This window comes from Clytia hemisphaerica, unplaced genomic scaffold (assembly GCF_902728285.1).
Source record: "Clytia hemisphaerica strain Z4C2 unplaced genomic scaffold, Clytia hemisphaerica genome assembly, whole genome shotgun sequence".
Lineage (NCBI taxonomy): Eukaryota > Metazoa > Cnidaria > Hydrozoa > Leptothecata > Clytiidae > Clytia > Clytia hemisphaerica.
Genome location: NW_027103431.1, coordinates 87893 through 101551, shown reverse-complemented (window position 1 = coordinate 101551; position 13659 = coordinate 87893). Strand labels below are relative to the sequence as shown.

Here is a 13659-nt window from a genome sequence, read left to right as displayed (position 1 = left end):
AGGGATCATCGTACCTTCGGGGCTTCAACCTGAGTTCCACCACTTTACCGACTACAGAAGAAAAACAAGCAGTGATTTTTTAAATTCTTTTTTATTTAGTTTTTGGACCTACCCCGGTTGGGTGGAGGTCCTATAAATTAACCTGTGCCCGTTCGTCCGTTCGTTACCAACTTTTCTCAGGATTGAATCATAGGAATCTTTTGATTTTTGGTACAAAGGTGCAAAATAGTGGTGGCCAAAATGTGACGGAGCCCGATTTTCGAAAAAAGATATTTTTGGGCCAAAAAACGGGTTTTTTGGACTTTGTGAAAAATTGGATCATTAATTTTTTCTGATTTTTTTGCATGAAAGTAGATAGAAGATCGCTCAAGTAGATTTTTGCAAAAAAAATTTGGTTGGCTCAAAAAACGCATCTTTATCTATAAGAATCACTATTTATAAGCATAGAACAATGTTCTTAGCCAAATTATTATTTTTATTATTACTTTTTCTAAAGAAAATGTCACGGTAGAGCGCGATGGTTTGAGTTTTCTGGAAACCTGTGCATTTTTCTGATAGTGGATTGTTTTTATAAAGAAAAGCGTTTAATAGCTTTTTTATTTATTTCTCAAAAGTCTTTTTCAATAGTGTTGATAGTTTCTCCCAATAGATATGCTTTCATTGTTCTTTATTTTTCTGTATTTTAACCAGTTATGTCTGATGTGTTTCATTGTTTAAATGTTCATTGATTAGTTGGATAACCAGGTAGGTCCATAAAAGTATCACTTGTTTTTTTTCCGATTAAACCTTACCTTTATGTTTTAACGAGAAATTTCAAATTACTTCCCATTTTTTAGCAAAAAGAAGATCGAGAAGAAAGCGAATCATTTGACCCAACGAAGCTACGCGACCCCGAAAACGTTTTTAAGTCGCAGCCACGGACGAATAAAAATGAAGAAGTCGTGAAAGAACTGTCCACCACGTATACATATATGAAAGGAAAATGTGGGCATTCTTTTGCGAGCTTCCTAAAACCACGGATCTTTCATTTCACCAAAGCTTTCACACCTTTATTTGCTTGGTTCCTTCCGATACTAGCTTCAATCATCCAGTTCTGTTTGAATGAGAGAAAGGAGGACGAAGTCGTGTTATTATGCGAAGATATCTGTCAAGTACAAATGGTTCAGTATGCCCTGGAAAGGATACACAAGCGTCCAATCGCATACGCACCTTACCTTACCGGAGAATATCCTCAAGACATCCACAAAATGAAGGAAAAATTCGTCAAAAATTTGGACGAGATGGAGACAGTTCTGATATCCGATTATCGGTCTGTTCGTGGATTGGAAATGGCTCATACAATCATCTTTGTGGATCCAGAAAACGAGGCCAGCGCACATTTTCTCGTCGAATCAATCACACGAACCATAACAAATCTTGATGTCATTTCAACGAAACCTTTTCCACAAAATCCTTCCACGAGTATCGAAAGAGCTTTCCAAAAATATGTCGACGGGACTTTAGCAGTCAAGACACACGTTGAATCAAGCAAAGACGCTGAAGATCTTTTGAAAATACAATTCCATTACAACGAAAAGGACGGCTCAAAACAAACAAAAATTGTCTCACAGAAATTGACCGATTTCAGTTTCGACGTTTCAAAATCTCTAGATGAAATCAACAAATATGAAGAGCTATGGCAAAACTATTTCAGGTATTTTTCCCTCAAAGTGGCTATTGAGCTTTACCATTTCTTTTTAGTCTTACGTCGGAGAATTTTTTGATTTTATCTGGTTTACCTCAAGAAATCGTCAGTGGAGAAAACCCTGAACATTAGTACCGTTCAAGGGACTTTGGAAGGTAAAAAAACCGAACCTTACTGTCTGCACATACTAGAATATGCATTCATTTTTGTATCTACCCTACCTACCAACAGTGATAAGGATTACCATACCGGTATATTTTCGAAAATTTGGTCTTTTCGAAAATTTCGCCTTTAACGAAAAATTTATTTTTTCTCTGAAAATCAGACTGCAAACAAATACTTTTATTTTTTGTCCAGGATGGCAATGACTCTTTCAAGTCCCATTTCACCTTTAGGAACGTAAGTCAATGCTGTTGAAACTCTCTAATTCGACATTCTATAATTCGGTGATATATAGTGTCTCCGTTGAAAGTAATATCCTTTGGAGATTTTTGCTTTCCTATTTGATTTCCGTGTGTAAAAGGAATTTTTTTTGCAAATGTCTCTCTTAATCGAACTTCTAAAGCTTTCTTTAATTCCAACTAAAACATTCGTCCACTCAGCTGGAAAATAAAGTAAGATACTTTCTATAACCCGAATTCTCTTTATAGTTCTCCGGCCCTTGAAGATTGAGTTAGAGCATGAACATATAAACGACTGGACGTCTATCTTTTATTATTTCTTTGAAGCGAGTTTCGTTGCCGCCTGTATTTCAAATTTGGTTTAAAATATCCGACAATATTCCGTCATGGAATATTGAATTCTTAGATAAAAGGAATTAATAGAGCTTGAACATCGCTCGTAGTTCACAAACGAATTATTCTCATTTTTTTCTCAAGTTTGCAATATTATATTTTATCAACATTTAACAGCGCTGAAATGAAGAATCTCAACTGCGTGTATACTTTTGAATCAACTTTTGTCACTTCAAAAATCGAAAAAAATAGTATACCGTCCCCCTATACCCAAGTTTAAATATTGTACAAGACGAGTATCATAATTCGAACCTCATACTCTCTAAAATTATTCTATACTTTTCAGTCGAAATTTCAAAATATTAGCTGGAGCTACAACAAGTTAACAAAGTATTTTGCCTCTCTTACATTCCTCATAATGTAAATTAAAGAGTCAAAAAGAGTTTAACCATCTTCTAAAAAGCGGGGGGGGAGGTACTTGATTTTCGATATTTATTGCGTACGCACTATGTGGACGGCCCCTTTATGTTTTTAACGAGGCGGCAATGAAACCAGCCAGTGGTTTAAATATTTAAATGTTTATATTTTCATTATTAGAGAAGGTCAACAGTATCATTCGATACCCTCTCGTTTTCGATGAAATTCCAATTACGTTTAGATGTCGAATTATAGAGTCTCAACTGTAATTACAATTTTAAAATCGGAAATCATTAGTTTTCCATGGAATTGAACACAGACTATATTTCTATGCGGGACTATAGAAAAGCATAAAATTTCTAGAGTTTTCCACATTTACAATTCTTGTTTAGAAGCACTGAATAGTATAGTTTCTTTTAAAGGGCAGATACATTACCGTGAAAAGCACAGGTCGAAATCATATATGAATTAATGCGAAAAAAATATTCAAAAAATACTTTTTTCACATATTAAAAAAATACAGTTTAAAACTTTTTCCTGGTTGTTTTTTGATGATTTTTGAAGTCATTCAATCATCATTGATGAACTTTGGACTATATCTTTTGATTGAATAATTAGATTTTTTTATTGATTGATGTTCTAAGATCGAAGAATCACTCGTGTAAAAATGATAATTATAGCACAATTATACACCTTTTCGACCCTAGCCGGCAATTGCCGCGCTGGCATTTTTTACAACCCTAAATTCGACCCAATCCTTTTTTACACTTTTTTGTATTGTCTTCAAGCGCGAAAAAAGACTGGGACGGTTTTAGGGTGGTAAAAAATGTCCGCGCGGCAATTAGCGGTTACGGTCTAAAAGGTGTATTGAAGAAGTTTATTTTTTTCTTCTTCAATTTCAATCTTCATTTTCAGATATTTTTGAATTTTTTCTTTTTGATAATATTCTACTCTTGTTTATCTTTTCAACAAGCAGTAAACTGCTATCTTATTCGAATTTTGAATTCTCTCAAAACTTACAGCGTTCTTTGTCTCCGCTGCAGATTATATTAAGACAGACTTCTAATAGTATCTTCTGCAAACAGCAACAAATGGGACGGCAAAACCATGGAAAGTGTGACCTTAAATGATGGAACCACGCTCAGTTTTGATGGTAAGTTCGATTTGAAATTTTGTTTGGTATGACTTGTTATCAATTTTCAACTCCATAATCAAAAGCTCGTGAGACATCCAAATTTTCTATTCTGGCTCATTATAATCAAACACCCCCTTCTCACGGACCCGGTGTGATTTTTTTCATCAAGTTGCAACATAGTGTCTCGTCAAGCATTCAAGCCGTTGGAAATAAAATTAAGAAAGCGTTGAGAAACTTAGTGAATAAAAATATAAAGATATTGGTATGCTAAGAATACCACCATTATGGAATTTAGCAACTGACTCTACCCTAACCATTTTTAGAACGTTTTACCTGTAACTTGCCGATTATTCCCCAGAAATTCAAATTTCTGCTTCGGGTATGTATTCAATGAGGCCCCCCAGCGGTTTGCGTGATGGCGTGATTGGAACTTTTTTCTTACGTGATGGCGTGATTGGAACTTTTTTCTTGCGTGATGGCGTGATTAGAGATTTTTTTTGGCGTGATGGCGTGATCAAGATTTAGGCGTGATGCGTGATAGGGCAAAAATTTGAGGCGTGATGCGTGATTTGGGCTATTTTCTGCTATTTTTTGCGTGATGACAAATTTTAGCGATTTTCGTGATGCGTGATTAGGGGTGCCGCTTGGGGGGGGGGCTCATTCAATTGCATGCAAGATTTAGGTTTGGTTTAGAAATTGAGATTGCCGTAAGAATACACGCTTTTTTTTTGTAAGAATACACTTTATAAGAATGTCCATGATGAAAATGGCCAAAAAATTAAGAATATGCTAAGAATATCACCATCATGGAATTTTGCTACTCAAGCTAAGAATGTTATTTTTAGAGCATTTTAAATAATAAATTACCACCAAGTAATAAGAATTACTACAGTGGATACCCCTTAAAACCCACAATAAAAAGTGGTACCCTCTATCTCATTGTTTAGTTGGAGTGTAAGGCTGAAACTTTTTGTGTTGAAAGTACGTTGTCTATGATTGTCTTCCCTAGCAGTGATGTTTTGTAGAAAACAGTTTTCAGTTTTTCACGAGGAAGAATGAAAAGTGCAGTTTTAGCTATTTACCCCTTAAAACCTACAAAATGGTTTTTCTCGAATAACTTTTTACAAAAAAGTTCTTTTGACCTCAAATTTTGAACAGTGATTCACTGTAAAGTTACTAATGTTATGAATATACCATTAGTACCTAAATGATCTCAAAAATATGTGTTAAAATCAAAATACCCCTTAAAACCTACAAAAATAAGTCCTACCTTTGCTAACGGGATACTCAAGCTGATGGATACAAATTTGGTGTTGCTTCGTGATAAAATGGTTCAAAGACTTGCTAGAAATTCATTCCCACAACAATATTTTCATTTTTCAGGATTTCATGCCCATAATGTGTGGTTTTTTCGTCAAAAACGGCTACGAAAGGCCAAAACCTTCATTCGCTTCATTTTTGACCTATGGTTCTAATGTTTTTCTAAATCTCCATCAAATTTGTGACATTTTGGTATGCAACATGACCAGGTTTTGAGAAAGTCGATTTTCAGATTTTATTGATCATCACCATAAAAGTGCTTTAAAGTAGAATTTTAAGGGCCTGTCATTTTCGTTGGGGTCTATTCACGAAGATGAAAATGATTTTTCATACCTACCATAAGTATAGGTATCTAAAAAGTATAGGTTTTATGACCTTAAATTCAATTGTGTAATTTCTAGGTCCAAAAAACCTGATTTTTTGAAGGGATTTTTGATAAAATTTTGAATAACTTCGAATTTTAAGATACTTTAGCATCTTTAAAATCCTTAAAATTTGGTATTTTATGAAAGAACATTTATAAGAGGTTGTAAAAAAGTGAAACATACCACATAAAATTAAATCTGGTAGTTATGAAAGCCAAAAATGCAACATTGTGGGTTTTAAGGGGTATGTGGTTTTAAGGGGTATCCACTCGTACTATTCATGAGCACTTTTTTCGCATGAAATAAAAAAATTATTTAATCCATCTAAATTGCCTGAAACAAAATTAGTACACGCTTTATTTTTTATAAGAATGGTGTTTTTTCATTTCATCATGGATATTCTTAACTTTTTGGCGAAAATCATCCAAAAATATTCTTACGGTATTCTTAGGTTAAGATCGAAATTGGCAATCTACAGGTTAAAATGCATTAAACCTTTTGAACCCTTGAGATGTTCCGAATGCCGTACATATACGCAATTGGGCAGGTCTAAAACGCCTAATACCTACTACTTAATACTTACTACTTAATACTTAATACTGACTACCTAATCCGTTTGGATACTTTACAGACCAGAACTTCCAGGCCCTGACTCTCCTTCGCATGTTATGGTATGTACCCTAAGTTTCGTGGAATTTGAATGCTAACAGTCTTTATATTTACCTAAAGTCTTTCAATGTGTTATCTAAAAGAATATTTAAATATTTGCACTAAAGTAAATATTTTCTTCGCCCCATTTAAGTACAAAGCAAAAGGTCATTCTGTATCTTAGTTTTTTTTCTTTTTCCTGGTGTTTTATATGACTTTGATCTAATTATAAGAAAACATATGTAAATAATTAAATCAGTTATTCTTATACACCCCTGTATCCTTTATAAAGATCCAATTGGCTAAAACGTTATTTAAACGCTCTTCGAAATTAAATATAAGTCATTAATTGTATCCTTTTGTATTATCTGCATCATATCGAGTAGTGTCATAATACTTCTTGAGATTGGTTCGTAGGCAAAAGTTCAATTTTCACCTCCAAAAATCTCTCTTTTAGCATTTTCTACTAGAAATTTCTATCTAGTGATATTTAAAGCATCTTATTCAGCACATTAATAATTCTTACTATAATGAAGTTTCGAAAGGGTCATTTGTAATCAGGTTTGTAATAAAATCAAGTAATGTCAAAATATTCTCGGCCATCTACTTCAGTTACCTGCTCGACAATGAAACAGGAGCATACTCACTTATTTTAAATTTTCAGATCGACTGATTCTTATAAAAAATGCTAATATGAATGAGCAAACGAAATATTCTTCTCCTCCCCTCGACAAAATCTGTGCAGTCTGTAAACTTTATAGAAAAAGCGCGGGAAAATAAAGTGAAGAGAAAAAAAGAGAGAAAATATTTTCATGTCTTCAAAACGATATAAGACAAAAAGTTGAAATTTTTTTAACACCAAATTTCCAGATTAGGTCGAGTTGGGCATGCTGATTATTTTAAAGGTGTTTTCGAGCAATTCTGAGGTATATACAGTAAATATTAGGTATTAGGTAGTAAGTATTAGGTATTAGGTATTAGGCGTTTTAGACCTGCCCATACGCAATTTGATAGGCATGTCTTTCTTGTCCAATATCTTTAATTGGCTTGCTTTCTGATCGTTGAAAAAGAAAGAAAAAGAAAGTAGAGAGTCTAAGCTTTCCGTGAAGGTATAATGATGTAATGTTATGATCACGGTGTGAGTCAGCACTTTTCAAATAAAAACACTGATTCAAGATGGCAGACGGTAAAACATTGGACCCATACAAATTTTTACTCCATTTCACAACGCTCACATGAGATAAAAATTAGTATGGTAGAATTGGAGATTTTGAATTTGCCACCAAAAAAAAACAGTTTGAAAACTGGCCAATCAGAATTTTGTTGTATAAATTTTTCGGGAGAACAATAGACATAATCGGCCAATCAGAACCGTTTCTACAAAAAATTGTAGAAATTTTTGTCCAAAACTACCCGTCTACTATCGAGTTCAGAAAAAATCGTGAGTAAACGGGGCCCCATCTAGGAAAAACACTGATTTTGGAGAAAAGTGAACAATGTTTGAAAAGCCCTTGTGACCAGTAGAATTGTTTTTGGATGCTAATTTTTGGTATATGGCTTCATGAGTAAGTATATATTGATAAAATAGTAAAGAAAGATGTAATAATTAACTTTCCCCAACTTTTTCTTGCATAGAAAGTGAAAAATGCCAAAAAAGTGACATTGTTGAAAAATGAGGAAAAAAGCATTGGTGTATGTAAAGTTACCATTTAAGTTAGAATACTTTAATGGAACTTGTACCCAACCTAAAAGCTGCAAAACTTAATTAGCTTTTCAGGGATAGTTTACTTTTTGCCAAAAGATTTCTAGTTCTTGAGTTATGGCACTTTTCCCAAACCCCGCGCGTTTTCTCAAAAAAAGTTGCGCGCAGACAGCGTGAAAATATAAAAAACAGGATGCTGGAAAGGTTAAAAATGACATTCTTAGGTTCAGTTGCTAAATTCAATGATGGTGATATTCTTACCATTATTCTTAATTTTTTGGCCATTTTCATCATCGGCAAGTACAAAACGCCTACTACCTACTACTTAATACTTACTACCTACTACTTACTACCTACTGTAAAATAGCTCAAAACGGCTCGAAATTACCTTTAAAATATTCAGCATGTTAAAATTAGCAAAATCTGGAACTTTGGTGGTAAAAAAGTTAAAACTTCTTCTTTTATCGTACTTTGAAGACTTCAAAATATTTTCTCTCTTTTATTTTGTTTATGACTTTTTCCCGCGCTTTTTCTATAAGTTTACAGACGCACTTCTTCGTAGAAGAGAAACATATTTCCTTCGCACACTTATTTATTCATGTCAGTTTTATTTATAAGAATCGATCAATCTAAAAAGTTAAAATACTATAAGTAAGTAGAGCCCTATGTTTCACCGGGTACTTGCTGAAAATCCTTTGACATGTCTTTGACATTTATTGACAAAATGACCCTTTTGAACCAAACTATTGGCAGGGTCGTTAAATATGACCTTTGTAGACTTCATTTTATGAAGCCATTTTATGTAGCAAAAATTCTCATTGTGCTCAATAAGATGCTTTCAGTATCGCAAGGAGAAATTTTCAGTAGGAAAATACTACAAAGAGCTGTTTTAGAGGTGTCAATTTGACCATGTCAAAGTATTGAGGAAATGAAATCTTTGATAAAAATATTGACACAGTTATTGAATATTAAAAGCTTCGCAAACCAATTCCAAGAAATATTTTGGCACCATTTGATATGATGCAGATCATACAATAGGATAGAGATAGATTGACCCCCTATTTATATTACAGAGCCTTTTTTAGACATTTACGTGTATTCTTATCGTCATATAATAAGAGTCATAAGAGGGAGTATGTTTAGGAAAAAGGAAAGTTCTTATAATAAGAGTCATAAAAGAGAGAGTAGGTTTAGGAAAAAGAAAAAATCAAGATAATGGCCTTTTGTTTTATACTTCAGTATACTTATATGAGGCGAAGAGAATATTTACTCACTACGAAAATATGCTAAATATTCTTTTAGATAACACTTTTTTCAAGTAAATATAAAGCAAAGACTTGTGTGTTAGCATTCAGATATTACAAAACCATTTTTTCTAGAATAGAGATTTCGAACAAGCGAAGGAGAGTTCTGGTCTGTAAAGTATACAAACTGAGTAGGTAGTAAGTAGTAAGTAGTAGGTAGTAAGTATTAAGTAGTAGGTAGTAGGCGTTTTGTACTTGCCGTTTTCATCATGGACATTCTTATAAAGTGTATTCTTATTAAAAAAAAGCGTGTATTTCGCTACTTCTCCCCGATGCCACGGCCCTTGAAAGCACCCCTCTATCCCGGTGAGGGATATTAAGGCAAAACAAGTGAAAGGTGTCTTTGGGAAAATCGCCTAAAACTTTAACGATTTGACAAAAATCTCTCAAAGGGTCTCAAAAATATCAAATTTTTTTCTTTCGAAAAGTCGACATTCGATTTTTGGCTGTGAAATAGCTTATTCATTTATTCTTTATTTAAATGTTTCTCTTGTTACGAAATGGGAGGTACACAAAGACAATCAACTGAAATCATAATAAAAGAAATGTCAATTTCATCCTCAAGGGAACGATTTATTTTTTTCTTCTCCTGCTATAAAAAGAAAGTTTCGTGCGTTTGTTTCATTTGCTTTTTATACGTGATGGTAGTGGGGTGACTGGTTTTTGTGGAAAAGTGAATGAATGGATGAATGAATTAATGAATTTGACTGGAGAATTTTCTAGATCTTTTAACCATTCATTTTCTGAACTTCTAGTGTTGTATAATTTAGTGAAAGTACCCGTGCAAAATTAAATTTATTCAAGCTAACATTTTTAAAATTAAACTAGTCCAGCTTTATACGACGATTTGGAAACTCTTTTTAAAAACAATTTCTATAGTTGTAACAGTGTGTACTTTCCTATTTTATTTTTCGCTGTTTGTATATTAGTTCACTCCAAAATTCACTTTTGACAAAAAATTCTATTTCGAAAACCTTTTCGACTTTTTCACATTCTGAGAAATTTTTTATGGGATTAATTTTTTCACAGAATGCGATCGAGTTTCGTTTTCTTCAATGAAAAGATTAATTTCTCTTTGGAAAAAAATTTTTCATCAAAACCAAAAAAAATTTAGTCCATCAAGTTGGAAATAAATTTCCAATCCCGTTTTCAATTTTTCAACTTTGAATCTTTTTTATTTCTTGAGATCCAGATCTTCATTTTTTTCTAACTTCAATTTTTTACCGTCACAAATAAAAATGATTTCTTGCTGAGCAAAAAGTTTTCATTCAAAATTCAAAATTTTTTCGCCATCAATTCAGAAATATTTTCCTCGTTCTGTTTGCTAAATTTCAGCTCCAAAGTATTTTTGGTTCTTGGGATATTGAGATTCTTTTTTTGTTAAATTTTTTTTTACTCCGTGAAAAGTTTGAATTTCTTCATTTTTTCTTCAGATGTTTCGGAAATTTTGGACGAAAAGAAATTCGCGAAATTCGAAGAAATTTTCCAACAAAATCCGAACATCGTCAACTCGTTGCGTGCTAGTGATGGTTGGACACTTCTCATGTTGGCTGTTTGGAAAGATCATTTCGACGTTTTCGTTCACTTGATGAATTATCCTCATGATTTTTCACTCGTGAACAAAAGTGGTCGGAACGTTCTTCATCATGTTGGTTTTCGTGGAAAAGTTCGTCATTTGGAAATGTTTGATCAACAAGCAATCAAAACGTTGATCGATGGAAGAGACAAACTGAACAACACACCATTGCATCTTGCAGCAATGAACAACAATCATGACGTCATCAGATGGTTGTTGGCCAAAGGAGCGAATCATGAATTGAAAGACAATGCTGGTCGACGCCCTGATGAACATCGTAATTGTGATGGTGTTACCAATGAAATCTTTCGATCGTTTCGTTCGTCTTGGTAAGAAAAATATCAACTTTTTCATGATTTTTTAGGGTGGGAATATTTTTTAAACATTGAATTTATTTCCGTGAGATGGTTTGAAATTATTTTTGCGATGGTTTGAAACTTTTTTTGCGATGGTTTGAAATTTTTTTTGCGATGTTTTGAAACTTTTTTTGCGATGGTTTGAAACTTTTTCAAATGAAATCGAAATGATTTTAATCTTTTTTTCATCTTGTTTCTATTTTATTCTTTTAATTGAATTAAAAATAAATACTCCGGATTCAAAAGTTTTTCATTGAACAAGTTTGGCTTGCTTCGAAATTATTTTCCATTGAACGAATTTTCTCACTTCATTTTTTCAGATTTTCTTTCGATGGTTTTTGTTTGTTTCGTCGACGCCTTCCATCAAACTTTTCCAAGTAAGTCCATTCATTCAAGATTTTTGAAGCCTTAAAATGTTTTTAACTTGATCTTAACAATTTGGTCATCGAAGACTGTTCTTATAAAGTTTGTTCTTGTACAAAAAAAAAAATGTGTAACGAAAGAATTTCTTAGATTTGTTCTAGCCAGAACCAATAGCCGTACTTTCTTTTGTTTAAAAATGCTGACTAAGCAAATGGCATGAGATACGTTTTTCACATTCTAACTGATGGCCGTGATACAATCAAACCTATTATGACCACTATCAGAATCATGAAAAAGCGAACTAAAGGACTAGGTTCGAGTTTGTTTGAAATGCATTTTGTAATTTTTATATTGTTTTTTTATATTCCAGATTTCAACAACATTTTACAAATGAGAAAAACTCGCATCCGTCAACCGTTTACGCTTACGTTATTTATTCGCTTGACGTCTCTACGTCTTGAATCATCTGGCTACAATTTTGTTTTGATCGACAACGTTACTCTGGATTACGTCGATCCGTATCATTAACTTCAAACCTTTTAATTTTTTTTAACATTAAGAATTTATAAACGACAATACTTTGGAGGAGAAATAGTTTTTCTTTTCATGCTGATTTCTGGGAAATCGATTGATTAGTCTGGAGGTCACAGACCTCTATAAATTTATTTTTATATCGTAGTTTTTGAAATAAGGATTATTAAAAGACAACTCTGTGGATGAGGTAACAGGATCATTTGCCAAACCACTTAAGATACACGTTTTTTTTATAAGAATGGTGTTTTTTCATTTCATCATGGATATTCTTAACTTTTTTGGGAAAATCATCCTAAAATATTCTTACAACATTCTTAGGTTAGGATCCTAATTCATACTAGATTTAACATTTACTACATACGTCTCAAGCATAAAATGGCACTTTTGTAAAAGGAGTGAGCCTAACTTGGGGATAATTTATAATTTATGATTGAAAATGCTCTTAGAATGGCATTCTTAGCTTTAGTAGCCAAATTTCATGATGGTGATATTTTTAGCATATCCTTAGTTTTTTTGGCCATTTTCATCATGAACATTCTTATAAAGTGTTTTCTTATTTAAAAAAAGCGTGTAATTGGGGATAATTTTAGAAAATGAAATACTTTTTTTCGTTATTCTGCAACAGAAAATGGTGGTATGCTCATTGAATTTGGTACAATTGGTCCTTTTACCTGAACATCTCGTTATTTTTTTAATTTGACGACAATTTGGGTTCCACAGAAAAATTGTTCATAAATCTTATCCCAAGTTTGGGGGGGGGGGCTATCGATTCCTAAACAACGGAATGTGCCGCCAAAGAAATAGCTTTCAAATTGAACCTTTATAATGAATTTTAGTGGACGTTTCTGACCCTTACAGTGCAGTTTGATTTCATATCCTGAAGTTATCTGAAATGAGCCTCAGATGTCGACACATGTGCAAAGCAAATCTATATGGGTACAAGTCAAAACTATAAAGATACATCAGATTTCTACTGTCAGACTTCCAATTCAACAGTCCGCAAACAACACCCTTACAGTGCATTTCCAGGATCTCGAAAATCCTACCCTTAAGTGCAGCACATGCCGTAAGACCGATCATCTGAGTACCCAGAATGTTACCCCTATTTTTATAATATTGTGATAAAATTCAAAATAAAATTCATAATCGTAAAAATAGCTTCAAAAGTATACATAGGTTTATTCATAGTTCGGTAGATTATTAGTTTTGAATCGCTTTTATACCTAATGTTATTTTTTATCAATCGAAAACTTGGAGTTGCTCTCCAAAAACTTACAGTAAGAATTGATTTATTTGATTATTTTCAGTGGGGATAAAAATCAGAGTATAATTTTCCGCAGGGGACGACATTTTGGCCAATTTTTTCATTGGGAAGGGTACTGAAGGGAAATATCATTTAATGACCCAGAAAGTTTATAATTTATTTGTTGACAACTTTATATTTTGTACATACTATTTCTGCAATATCCTTAAAATACCAAAACAAAAATATCTAAAACAATATTACGTGTGTTTTCCACA

The 13659-nt window shown here is 33.0% G+C and overlaps 1 protein-coding gene across 1 annotated transcript in view; it reads left to right on the top strand.

Annotated features, from left to right (window-relative positions):
- The window catches only part of LOC136798034 (uncharacterized), a 16860-nt gene extending 3201 nt beyond the window's left edge, over window positions 1-13659 (top strand). Inside the window, exons 3-8 of the mRNA XM_067054624.1 lie at window positions 837-1693; window positions 2042-2083; window positions 3921-3988; window positions 10743-11214; window positions 11562-11618; window positions 11975-13659. Coding sequence (XP_066910725.1) covers window positions 837-1693; window positions 2042-2083; window positions 3921-3988; window positions 10743-11214; window position 11562 — 1440 coding nt within the window. The 3' untranslated portion in view covers window positions 11563-11618; window positions 11975-13659. The remainder of the gene's footprint in view (window positions 1-836; window positions 1694-2041; window positions 2084-3920; window positions 3989-10742; window positions 11215-11561; window positions 11619-11974) is intronic.